The sequence below is a fragment of the Acanthopagrus latus genome, chromosome 9, assembly GCF_904848185.1.
Source record: "Acanthopagrus latus isolate v.2019 chromosome 9, fAcaLat1.1, whole genome shotgun sequence".
Taxonomy (NCBI): Eukaryota; Metazoa; Chordata; class Actinopteri; order Spariformes; family Sparidae; genus Acanthopagrus; species Acanthopagrus latus.
In genome coordinates, this window is record NC_051047.1 from 14,813,851 (window position 1) to 14,827,101 (window position 13,251).

At 40.5% G+C, this 13,251-nt stretch overlaps 1 protein-coding gene and 1 long non-coding RNA gene across 4 annotated transcripts; both read left to right on the forward strand.

Moving 5' to 3' along the window:
• Positions 1–328: 328 nt before the first annotated feature.
• On the forward strand, positions 329–10,085 carry sp3a (sp3a transcription factor). Of its 3 annotated transcripts, none has more exons than XM_037109957.1 (7): positions 329–518; positions 933–1,030; positions 1,366–1,461; positions 3,257–4,502; positions 6,364–6,550; positions 6,650–6,846; positions 8,156–10,085. In XM_037109957.1, exons 1-7 carry the CDS (start codon positions 512–514, stop codon positions 8,446–8,448), a joined length of 2,124 nt encoding a protein of 707 aa, XP_036965852.1. In that variant the 5' UTR covers positions 329–511; the 3' UTR covers positions 8,449–10,085. The 3 variants fall into 3 exon arrangements, with proteins under 3 accessions (XP_036965852.1, XP_036965853.1, XP_036965854.1); XM_037109958.1 differs by having other exon boundaries at positions 1,375–1,461; XM_037109959.1 differs by lacking the exon at positions 1,366–1,461.
• A 401-nt stretch (positions 10,086–10,486) lies between these two features.
• Positions 10,487–12,404, forward strand: LOC119026440. Its single transcript, XR_005077150.1, has 3 exons — positions 10,487–10,679; positions 11,505–11,582; positions 12,113–12,404. It is a non-coding gene; the product is annotated as an uncharacterized LOC119026440 (long non-coding RNA).
• The last annotated feature ends 847 nt before the right edge of the window (positions 12,405–13,251 follow it).

A 13,251-nucleotide genomic window follows, 5' to 3' on the forward strand; every position in this document is an offset into this window, starting at 1 on the left:
TCTGTCTCATTTATCATTATTTATTATCATTATTATTAATATTATTAATTTATCTATAAGGCCTCTACTTAATATTTTTGCACAAAGCGACACGCATGATTATACAAGCATCGTCTCACCAGTAACGACAATGTAATAGAAAGTGAATAACATAACTACAATCCTCACTGCACATCAACCCCAATACTGTACAACTGAAGAGGCATAATAACAGGAAAAGAATCCAACAAAGGATGATTGACATGCCGCCTGACAAATAATAACACGGTGTGCCGGATGAATAACCAATCAGCTTTATGAAGGACGGCGGGATTTCCTGTATGTGACGCAAACACTCCCAGTCAACACTGGAGGCCCCACCCTTTGTGTTACCTACCGCCCGTCAATCAAAATATAAAAAAATTCTGACAGTTATCATCCATTTCTACGCTTGTACAATCAATTTAATGTGCTGAACATGTCCGGTGGCTTGTGACCATCAGGACTCGCCGTTTCACGACAAGTCACGCCAATGACTGGTATGTAATATCTATCTTTTCCCCCCACGTAAGCTAGCAGGCTACCACAGGCATCCTCTGGCTAAATTAGCTCGCTAGCAGGCTAGCAGGGATGCTTAATGGTGATATTGCTAATCAGCGCAGGCTAAGTTAGCGCTAGCAGCTAACGCTGCGCTCGTTAGCTTAGCTAACTAGGTTAGCTTGTTGGAGAGTTAAAAGTAGTCAGCTCTCCTAAAAATAATCATTGCTACGCCGTTTTTTATCTTTGTGGAGTTTAATGCACTTGGTAGCGGTGCTTGTGATCTCATCGTTTGTTGATCTACTGACGTTACGTTAGTGTTACAGATGTTGGTCATCTGTGTGAATATCAGGTTTGTTTAGCTAACGTTAGCTTCGGCTGTTCCCTCTCTCAACTGAGCGTTTTTTACTGCACAGCGCCCGAACAGCCGATGAAACCAGAGGATATGGCTGCACTGGACGTGGACAGCAGTCAGAGCGGCTTCCTGCAGCAGGAGGAGACCAGTGGCAATCAGGTAACAATCTAACTTTGATTATACGTCGTTGCTGCGTTGAGTGGTGCTTAGTGAAGTTCACGTATTTCAAACTTGGAGGGGGGTATGTACCCTGATTTGAACCTCTCAGGCTGCTTACAGATCCCGCCTCCTTAACTAGGATTGAAGTGACAGACTGTAAATTCATGCTAGATTTAAACATTACCTGGGAGTTATCCTGGGTGCTGCCTGGGGGGCTCAATACAGGACAATAAGTCCTTAAACCTCCAAACTTGGCAATGAGTCACACTTGTTCTATGTGGCCCAGACTAATGGCCACCCACTTTCTTCCTTTTAAACTGGCCTGTTGTGGGTAGGACACTCAGCCATCACCCCTCGACCTGCTAGCGACCACCTGCACTAAGGTTGGCTCACCGTCGTCAGAGGTGGACAGAGGTGCTGCCGCTGATGTGGTAAGTCAGCACCTCTGCTAGATCGACACAGCTACAGCAGAAGTGAAGCCTTCAATCACAGCTGCAAAATGGTGGGAGTGTAGCAAAGCTTGCACTTGGTTTCATGTGATTACAGCCATTGCATTTTGACATCGTAAACAGGAGGATATCTCATTGCTACAACCGGGATGTTTTGATCAGTTACAGATTCACTAAGGGTGCCCATATCCGTCAGTCTGATCAGTATCTGCATTCACTGTCGATAACCAGTTAATAAATCTAGTGGCTTTAATTTGTTAAAAATTCATTGTGAATACGGTTATCACCAGAATCGCAGTGTCACAAGATGCAAGGTCTTCCATATTTGATGTAGTTTATGCAGTTGGCAGTTCAATCTAATGCTTCAAGCCTAGTCTGTTATGCACTCTAATAAAACATCCATATCATCCATAAACCACAGGTGCATCAAAGATAAAAGGTAGTGTGACTGGTTCTTTTGTGAGATTGTTTATCAGAGAACTGGTGGGTTTATCTTTTAGTTTGTGGTCAAAGAGCAGACCGAATGATGATTTTAAGATTTTGTTATTCCACATTTATTGTCAATATGTTCTTTAGACAGGGTTTGCCCAAAGTGGGGCCCATAGGCTAAAGCTGGCTCACCATAAGGTTAAATTAGGCCTGCCAGATGTTTTGTAGAGATTATCATTGTTTAAGAATATGTCAAATCTCCACTTATTATTTGTCATAATCAGAGCACAGCAGCACAGGCAGAGTGACACTTCGCACAGAAAGATAGTCAGTTAAGGGTCCTTGGGATACCATTTTACAGTATTATACATTAGGTGTTTACTTTTGGCACATAGTACAATAGCCCATAGACCTTTACTGGGATCTACATTAGTATTATTATACATGTTCTTTAAGACAAAACACTGTTTTTTACGTTTTAATGATTAAAAACGGCACATATTGTACCTCTTGTTACTTGTATTTTATTCTGTAAAATTGTAGCCTGGTGACATCTAGACTTTAGAAAAAGGAAAGATATAGTTCCACCTGTCCTGCTTGTAAACTTTGTTTTTCATTTTCAAGAGACATTCTGTTATATTTGATCAATGTATTTAAACTCCCAGCATGAACAACTTTTCCATCTTAATCAAATGAGACAAAAACACTGCTGAGAATCTGACAAAAGACGTGACGCAAGGGACACCACTCCAAGGCATTCACATCAAAGCAGCTGCAAGAACAGCTGAGTTTGTATTTATAATAAATAAACACCCCATTACAGCTGTTGTAGCAATGCAGAGTAGATAGTATAAGAAAACCGTGAAGTGTCCACACGCAGCAACTGTTTGATACAGTTGGTCAAATCTCTGGTGTGTTTGCCTATCAGCTCACTTTGGCTGATAAAAATGGTGTCATTAAAAGCTGCTGTGAATCTGAAAAGGTAGCGCTGACCCATAGGGAAGACGCATGAAAGCTTCATACACAGGTAGGTGTAGTAGATAGTAGTAGTCCGCCATTAGATTTCTCTCACAGGCCACCAGCGTTATCTAACTTATGATTTACCTGTCAGATTTAAGTGCTACCATTCTAACCACACTACAGGAGTAAACACAGCCATATATTACCACTAACTATAATGGGAACACACATGTGGAAATAAAATTCTTGCCCCTACAAACTCAAAGAATTTAGCTGATTTTGCTCTCTATCGCCTCACGTTTTTGATGCTGATTGTGCTAATTAAGCTAATTCAATAACAACAGGTGGCTAATCAGTTTTTTTTAATCTCAATAATTTCCTTTCTCAGACATCAGATCCATCTACACAGCTCACTGGGACTGATAAATGGGAGGTGTTAACCCCCACCTCAGTGAAGGATGAATCCGGAATGATACAGATCCAAAGTCAAGGAATATTAACGTCAAACGGACAGTATGTTCTTCCTCTCCAAAACTTACAGAGTCAGCCAATCTTTGTGACATCAGGAACAGACGCCTCCTCTGCCAATTCAGTGCCTAACATTCAGTACCAAGTAATTCCTCAGATTCAGACAGCAGATGGACAGCTGAGCTTCTCCACGTCCGGCGTGGAGGGAGCAACTCTGGCTCAGGATGCCACGGGGCAGATTCAAATCCTGCCTGATGGTAGCCAGAGTCTCAGTGTGACATCAACTGCAAACATCCTTAATAACAACCAGAACCTCATATCACAGACTGGTAATGTCCAGCAGATACATGGGGTTTCTATCGGCAGCTCCACCTTCAATAACCAGGGTCAGGTTGTTACTAATGTGCCTGTGGGTTTGCCTGGGAACATCACTTTTGTTCCCATTAACAGCGTGGACTTGGATTCCCTCGGCCTGTCTGGTGCTCAGACTATAGCAACAGGGGTCACTGCTGATGGCCAGCTAATTATGGCGAGTCAGCCTATGGACGGCTCAGAGAGTCTGGCGAAGACAGATAATCACCTCTCACAGACGTTAACAATAAATGACTCAAATGCAAATGCTGAGATATATGTGCCAACGTCTTCCTCTCAGCTACACATTCCAGTAAGTGAATCAGGTCTGCTGACACAAGACACTTCACTGTCATCGGTGGCTACAGAGCAAGCCGACTCTAGTTCTGGTCTGCAGGAGGGCTTCATCCAGCAGAATCAGGAGCAGAGCATCCAGGTGTCCTCAGCCCAGCCCATCATTCAGCTGCAGCAGGTGCCCATTCAGACCACCAATGGGCAGGTGGTGCAGTCAGTGGCAACCGGTGGCCAGGGTCTGCAGAATGTGCAGCTGATCAACCCGGGAACCTTCATCATCCAAGCCCAGACTGTCACGCCGTCGGGTCAGATACAGTGGCAAACCTTTCAGGTGCAGGGGGTGCAGAACCTGCAGAACCTCCAGCTTCCCACAACACCACCCCAGCAGATAACCCTGGCTCCAGTCCAGACCCTGTCCCTGGGATCCAGTCCAGTGAGCATCAGCACGGGGCAGATTCCCAACCTGCAGACAGTGACGGTCAACTCTGCCCAAAATGAAGGAGACGAAGACAACCCTGCAGGTAGAGTAGCTCTGTTGTAATATACCGTAGGGAGCTGTGCAGTTGATTAAAATCTCATTATGGATGAGTGCAGTATCCAAATCAGGAGCTCCAATTTTTATAATGATAATGGTGCATCTGAGATGCCCTAGCCTGCAAATCATATTCTCCAGGTGTAAGAGAAGATGCTTTTTTAGTATGTCTCAAATCTATCAATCTTCATATTTTTTCAGTGAAAATGAAATGCTTACATTATCATTCCCACTAAAATTGTGACCTCTACATTCATTGAAAAATCTGTTAAAATAATCAGGATAGGATTTGCATATCATTTAGCAATACTGTATGTACCCACTGTAAAACCCACACAGGCGTTTTCACTTGGTTGCCAGATTACACCTCTGCTCAGGACTCTGTTGGCAAGTAGAGACAGTGTTGGATATCTCCACGACTCTTGTGTTAGGTTGATTAGACCTGTATTATTGTTAGTAGTAGTAGTAGTACATGGATATTGGTGATCTTACTAATTTCAGCATAGTACCTCCTACATTTTGGCTGGACAGAGGTCTGATCAGCTAGAATAACTCATAACAGAGTGAATTATTGCTCATAGTGGAATTCACCTTGACTATTTTTATTACATTTATTACACCAATGCAACAACATTGAATGGAAGTCTGTTTGTGAGGCTCAAAGCAGTTTATAAAATCATCTGTAGTGCTGTAGGGATGTAACTGACTTACTCACTGGTGAAATTTTGACATATTACAGAAGGAAAGGCACTTGTGTAAATCATCAAATGAATGATGGCTGAAATCCATTTAGCTGCTCCAGTTTCAGAGTCCTGCTGTTGTGCATTATAGCTCTCCCGAACGCTGTCAAGACTTATTTAAGGCTCTTTAAAAACATTAACACCTGTACTGCTCTTACTGTCATAAAATGTTGCAAACTATGTTTTGTCTCGTGTGACTCCTGGATGTAGATTGTGGGTATAAGCCTATTTTAGGATGCCAGTGGCAGGCTACGTGTTACTCTATTCAAAGTACGTGTTGCTACAGGAAACAAAAAAAAAAAAAAAACAGCATCCAAGCTTGAAACCTACATACTGAAAATTGCAAGTTACCCTAACTTTAACCTGTTTGCTAATGGTCCAAACCTTAACAACCTAACAGCTGTAAACTTTAGAAGAAAATGTGGCTATTTATTTGAATACCTGGGCTTGCCTCCAGTCCACCAAATGTTCCACCCCTCGACACTATTTTGGGGCACCTTCACTGTATCCTCAGCTTTGCACTGCCCAAGAGGATTTTTATTCTATAGCAGAATGCTATTCGATGCAGCCAAACCTTTCTCCAGCACTGACACAGCGCTGTGGTCCGGCGACGGGAAACCATAGTCTGCCTTTCCAGCAGTAGAGAAACACAAATTTCCTGAATATTTGAATATATGAAATGGAGAAAAACCTTCATATTTAAGAAGGTGTATGCAGCAAAAGATTGCTATTCTTTACATTCAGTATTTCAAAAGAACATCGTGTGTGTTTCCTTATAGCCACATTGTGTTGACTTTTACTGTAATTACAGCCATCAAAACATTGTGATGAAATTTTCGAATGTAGCAAAGTCCTTCAATCCATTTTCTGCCACTCATGTGGGCCAGAAAGTCCACAGGGTACATTTAATTAATTATCAAAATTGTCATTGATACATTTTGTGCCTATCAAACAATTATTTTATCACTGTGCTAATATGAACTTTAACTTCTGAAATGTGCTGCCATGCTGTCAATCACAGGCAATAATAGAGCAGCTCTCGCTGTGCAGGCTTTTTTGGGGAAGTGTAGCACAGCTTTGTGTTCATGTTAACATACACATTGTTTCCAGATGTTCGGATAAAGGAAGAGCCAGACTCTGGAGACTGGCAGCTGAGCACAGACTCCACTTTGAACACGAGCGATCTGTCTCACCTTCGCGTCAGGCTGGTGGACGAGGAGGAACAGTTGGGTCAGGAGGGCAAGAGGCTGCGCAGAGTGGCCTGTACTTGCCCCAACTGTAAAGAGTCAGGTGGGAGGTGAGTAAGCCTGGCAGATGCCGTTCTCTATATCTGTACGGCTCTGCATAGGAAATACACATATCAGGGCCCTAAGTCACCCGTACCTGTGCTTCACAGAGGATCCAGCACGGGGAAGAAGAAGCAGCACATCTGCCACATCGCAGGCTGTGGGAAAGTATATGGAAAGACATCGCACCTGCGAGCACACCTGCGCTGGCATTCAGGGGAGCGACCTTTTGTTTGCAGCTGGATGTTCTGTGGGAAGAGGTTCACACGCAGCGACGAGCTGCAGAGACACAGGAGAACACACACAGGTGCCCTTTTTCTGCTCCCTCAGTGTTTGCACATCAGGAAAACATCAGGAAAATCAGTAAAATGTGTTAATTTGTGCCCTGCAAAGCATGAGTCACATAAGAAATGACAGCGTTTGCAACCCCTTCCGGATTTAGATGTAAAATGTCAGGTTAGGAACTGAAGTGATAAACATATCCAGATTTCACAATCTTGGTGGTATTTTTCCAGTTTAGAACAGTTATTTCTGCACTCTAATTTCCAGGACCTGTTCACATCTGATTATGTAACAAAAGCATGAGAAGAGATGTGAGCTGTTTTATTTTTATCCCAAGATTCTGCCTTGAATCTGAACACTCTTGCATCAGCTCACCTAATCTGTTTTTAATTTTGTACAATATCCCATCTGTTGTCATGGGGAGAAACGAAGCTCAACAGAATATGGAAGAGAGCAGAAATGCGTGAAGTAGCAGCCCGTGAACAATCCAGTCCTATATACCAGCAGCACATAATGATATACAGTGTGTGATGACATTTACTACCAGGATAGACCTTTGGAAGAGATACGACCACTTGCCCGTACTGTTGTTGAATTTATTTAGCCTGTCACTGCCTGAGTGAGCCCTCTGACAGTATGGGCTAAAGTAACATTCCATTACCCTGTCAGCTTCAAACTCAAATATAAATGGTTGGTATTCACAGTTACAAGTGGATATTCAATAATTTTCAGTTTCTAATTGGTGAGAATTGCAATCAGTCATACAGTATCAGTTTGTCTTTCATTTATTTGTCATTTTTTCGGTGACAGATTGGAATTCAGTGATTTCACAGCGACCTTGAGGTGTTCAGCAACAGCACACAACAAAAATCTATTTAATGCATTTTTTAAAATTTTATTAACAATCTGCTGTTAATTGTTTAACCGTGTGGCACTTTCTTAGTGGCACGCAGGGCTGCTACTAACAATTATGTTCATCACCATTTTTTGTAATCAGATTATTTTCAGGGTTAATCATTACTTAAATGCCCCCCACTAACTTTTAGAGCCCAAAGTGACGTCTTCAGATCTCTTCGTTTACCTTTGTGAATGACCAAGTAAAAGCAGAAAAAACGTACATTAAAGAAGCTGCAACCAGCAAATAATTGATATTTTTGCTTGAAAAATGAAATGATAAATTGATTATCAAAGTAACTGACTAGTCGATGCAGCTTGACTCATCTCCCCTCCCACAGTATGAAACATATCCTCCAGATAGATGGCATGTTCGACCACCTCCAAACGTATTCAGCATCAAACTCGTTATCTCTCAAACTGTATTTTCTCTCTGGCAGGAGAGAAGAAGTTTGTCTGCCCAGAATGTTCCAAGCGCTTCATGCGGAGCGACCACCTGGCGAAGCACATTAAAACTCATCAGAACAAAAAAGGCGTGAACTCGGGCGGCGCTGTGGTGGCCTCGATGGAATCCGCGGGGTCCTCAGACAGTATCATCACCACGGCAGGCGGGACCACCCTCATCCTCACCAACATCCAGCAGGGCTCCAGCAACGCCCAGGACATCCTGGCCAACGCAGAGATCCCTCTGCAGCTCGTCACCACGGTAGCGGCCAGCGAAGTCATGGAGTGATTTACACTCCACTTATGAACTTCTACAACCTCTCTCATACTGTATACTCCTACCTGCATTTTTATTCCAAGTTTTGAAGAGAAGCTGAAATTATAAATATATATATATATATTTTAACACAGAAATAGTCAGTCCATGTCCATGCTCAGTTTTCACTGAGGAGAAACTAGTAGTGGAGACTAAAACAAGATAAAGATGGAAAAAGACATTGCAGTAAACACACAAGGAAATGCCTTATTTTGTACAATATTATGTCATTGGAAAAGTAGGATGCCATTTTGCTTTGAATTTACTTATTTTTTCTATGTGTTTTTCACAATACATTATTGGTAAGTTGAGCAATTTTCTCCTCGCCTTTTTCTTTTGATGGTGTATTCTTAATGATGTCCTTGGTTAGCAAGGTTTGTTCCATATTCCTTTAGGCAGAGACTAAATCTCACAACAGAGCTAATTTTATCCAGCTGAAGTAATGTTATTGCTTACGTCCATGCAAATTTATTCATGTTGTGTGTTCGTGTCTTTTAATTATTATGCATTTTTTCCAGTGCAGTCGGTCTACTTGCAAATAGGAAGTCCTCCTTCCTCCATTTTCTTTAAAAACTTTGCTCACGCCTACTACATTTTGCAGGTGAAAATCAAAACAATCAGAATTTTTGTATTGTAAATCCTCTTGAACATGTACTGTTGATATGATACACATTATTTGCTTATTAAATATTTTGACTGAACAGCTATTTATATTGGGCTTTACAAGGAAAATGCATTTGTGATATTAGAAGTCCACAATATTTCAAATGGCTTCATTGTATGTAATTCAAGTGTGTGTTTTTTTTTTTAAAGTCTTTTTTTTTGAGGACTTAAAAACAAACAAACATGCATTGTGATATGAAGAGAAGAAAAAGCCATTTTTTGGGAGGTAATTGCCAAATTTGACTACAAACTCAGGGTGACTTGTGACTGTGTGATATAGGTAGAGTAAAATCACCCCTGTAGCTTCTCGGGCCATGGTGGGGTGTTGTGAAGAAATGTTGTTTGATGGACCAAAAGCTGAGGTGAATTAAGCTGTCACCATGTTACCTATGCTTGTTGAATCCTACCGTGTCAGGTTTTTTTTTTTTTTAATACATTAAGGACAACCCTCTCCTTCATGTTATATAAACAGTTTTGCTGAATTCCTCACGCAGTTGAAATATCAGTGCATTACTGAAAGCGGTACTCTTTTTTTAACAGCACTGTTCTCACCATGTTGTTGTTGATCCTTTTGTATAAAAATGTTTTGTATACTTCCCAACAAACTGTCCTTTATATTCATTGTCAGTAAATGTACAATGTTTCTGTCTTTTGTGTGTCAATACCTTTTCTTTTACTGTATGTCACATTTCCCTGTTTCATCTGTTTTATATTCGATCTGAATTGAATTGATAAATACACACATACACACTGAACAGTGAATTATGGTGGCATATTTGATTTGGTTATGCGTCAACCTCTAGTCAGATACCAAGATGCTGTTGAAACATTCAGAGAACTTAATCTTAATATTATGTACTAAACACTGAAGGTTTATTCTCACTCAGAAATCTCCTGTATAAATATGTCAATATAACATCAATATAAACCTTTCTGTTACACTTGAATTACCTTTCATTTTTGCTTTATTTATTATTTTTTTTAAAAGGGGCACTATGTAGTTTTGGGAAAGAAATTCTGAAATTTAGAGGTTATAATCACAATATTAGTAAGCTAGTAATACACAGTATATTATTTATTATTTCCATGACTTATAGATAATCCTTCCTCAAAGGAACACTGAGGCTAAAAAGGTGGCAGGGTCTTGCAAATATAAACACAGTAAAACAGTATGAAAATGAAGTTGTTCTTTTAAGGTCAGTTTGTTTATTCAGGGTATTCCATCATGAAAAGAAAGAAAGTGTATTCAATTTGTTAAAGCGTGAAAAATTGGTCAGTTCAGATTTTTCACTTCTGATTAAAATTTCTCCCCAGAAACTACATAGTGCACCGTTCATGTATCGACGTCTGCTTCCAGAGGGCAGTGTGATATTTCATTCTAAACCTCAAGTTTGAATCTCTCCTTACACCTGAAACCTTTTGTTTTGTGTCTTTCCAAAGAGTAGACATCCAGCCAGGAGGTTCATGCTCCCCCCGTCATGCTCACACTCTGGGTTAGTAGTCCAGTAGATGTCACTACAGCCAAGGGAGCAGGACAAGAGGTATGTTTGACCCCTTGACCTTCCCCATGTAGCGGCGCTAACATGAAGGCAGAGGCCAACGGGAGGTGTGGACCCTCTGTTAACCACAAGTTAATGTCACATAGAAATGTCAGGAACATATTCGGCTGCTGTCTCATGACTTTGAACAAACCCGACTTCTGACTTCATGACCTGGATTCATGTAACGTTTTAGCGAATTTTCCGAAAAGCCTTTTAAATAAGCTGCTCTCTCCTGTTTCAGACTGCAAAGTGTGCACAGTTTCCTGTCACTATCATTTACCAGAAATAATAATAATTTCTTAATATTTTGACACACCAACCTGATATTAGCAGCCCACACATGCTGCATCACCCTGCACTTCTCACACTAAATGGGACATTTCACTAATTAGGTACTGTTGCTATTTTTTTTCTTTAATCTCAGGCTCAGGACAGCGGCATGAGGGAGTTAAAAATGTATTATAGCCTACCTGGTTTTAGTGCCTGTGAACATAATTAAAACGGCAGTCTATGAAAAGCTTTATCTGGTGAATCCGAAAAGAGCACATGCTTTTTGAGTCTTAGTCAATTTGCTGAAAACGAGTCCGAAAGATGTGGTCGGTAACGTTAAAAAGGGACTCCTCCGTTTTGTCGTTCCTTTCATTTGCATAATTTAATGAATCCAATTCATTGTAATGCAATACAAAGTGCACCAGGAACATAGAATGACAGTTTGAGTTAATGAAATGTGTTAACGGTATCATCATTTACTTGTATGTTAATTAGTCCAATTAATTTCCCCTGCTCGGTAATCTGAATATTGTAATAATCTTTGCTCCCCTGCAGGAACGAAATCTATGATGCACAGACCTCTGGGACAATCTGAGGAGAGAATCATGGATTTTCTAGTTGTTTTTTTTTAAGGTCTGATATTCCAGAACATTTCTACCATTTTGTGGGGGATTTATGCTCGTATGTATGGACCAAACATATGTATGATCTGTGAACAGCTTTCACCATGCAAATCACATTGATAGAAATATATTGAGGAACAGGGCGTGATTGTCCGGTGCCAGAGCTCGGACAACTTTGTCTTGCTTGACAAAGTGCCATTGCCTTGTAACAGGAAGAGGTGCGGCTCTCCCAGGCCGCTGCAGATAAAAGCAGCCATCAGTGGGGACGATCTTCCCCCGTCAGGTTAAAGGAAAGAAAAGAGATGGCGTGGCAGTTAAGCTTGACACTGTTCACACACTTGTCATTTCGGCTGACCATCTGGATTGGGGGGGCCAACTTTGTCAACAAACTGTTCCAGCTCTTCTGTCATTGTACTTAGACCATAGTATCGCAGTTTGTGAAATTGTCTCAAAATAGTATGTAAAGGACGTGTGTACATAGGCATGAATTTTAGAATGTTTTTTGTGACTCTCAGCACAACTATCTTTTGTTGCCTGCAGCGCGTTGGCTGAATGCATCACAACATCAGTGAACCACGCTGGAGTCGCGGGAAGGTGGTCGTGTTGGGCTGTCACACCAGAATTCAGGGTTCGTATCAAGTCTGGTTAAGTTTAGGGAAAGACATTTTCAGTTCCTGAAACTCGCAAAATTTAGAGAAAAATTTCAGACTCAGGATTTTTATATTTACTTATTATTACTGTACTAGTTAATATTGTTTATTTGTAAACAAAGTACAACAGTTTCAAATTGTGTTGTCCTTTAAAGTCATTCGGTTTATTCTGTTTATTCAGTCATGACAATGACGAGTTTGTTTATTTATTGTTAAGTTCATGTTTACTTCAACATTGTCATGACGTGAAGAGTTTTGTTCGTAGTTAGCACCAACACTACACCTGACAGCCCTGGGATTTGTATTTACAACAGTGGTGTAGCACTCAGAAAATGCCAATTTCTCCATAATGTTGCTTTAAAGGAATCAGAACAGAAGGGGGTTTATTTGATTCAATCAAAACTTTATGATATTTAATCAAATTAATCAAAATATCACCTCCTGACAGACATGAAACTTGATATGAAATCGAAATATATATAAATATGTTTTCTAATGACTCTAGAATTCAGTACTGTCTATAGGCAAAGGTACATGGCGATGATTTTTATAGAATAGTGTCTTGAGTCCTCACATGGACACAAATTTCTATTTTGAATTTGAGCTCCATAATTGGAGTTTTCCAACATTTTCTGGTCAGTTACATGTGAAGTATCGAACATTTCTGTGTTTACATGTCTCAAAACGAGTGTGCGTGCTTACATTATCCCAGATGTTTCCAACAATGTTCAAACCCATAATTTTGCTCAAGGTAACGATATGTTTCATTTGATCGCCTGTCTATACAACTTCTGGTCAGAGTCAGAGAGTTTAGAAGCAAGTGGGCAAACAGGTTAAAGGTAACGTAAATTAAAATTTGATGCATAACCTAATAATTTGTTTTTGAGTCAAATCAGATAGATCTTCGTCAACAATGGTGGTTGTTCAACAAAACAAAAACAAAGCCCATGTTCCCACGCTGCTTAAGATCTTTTGTTCTGTTATGAGATGACTAATGACAGAAATTACATATTGTGTATTTAATGTGAA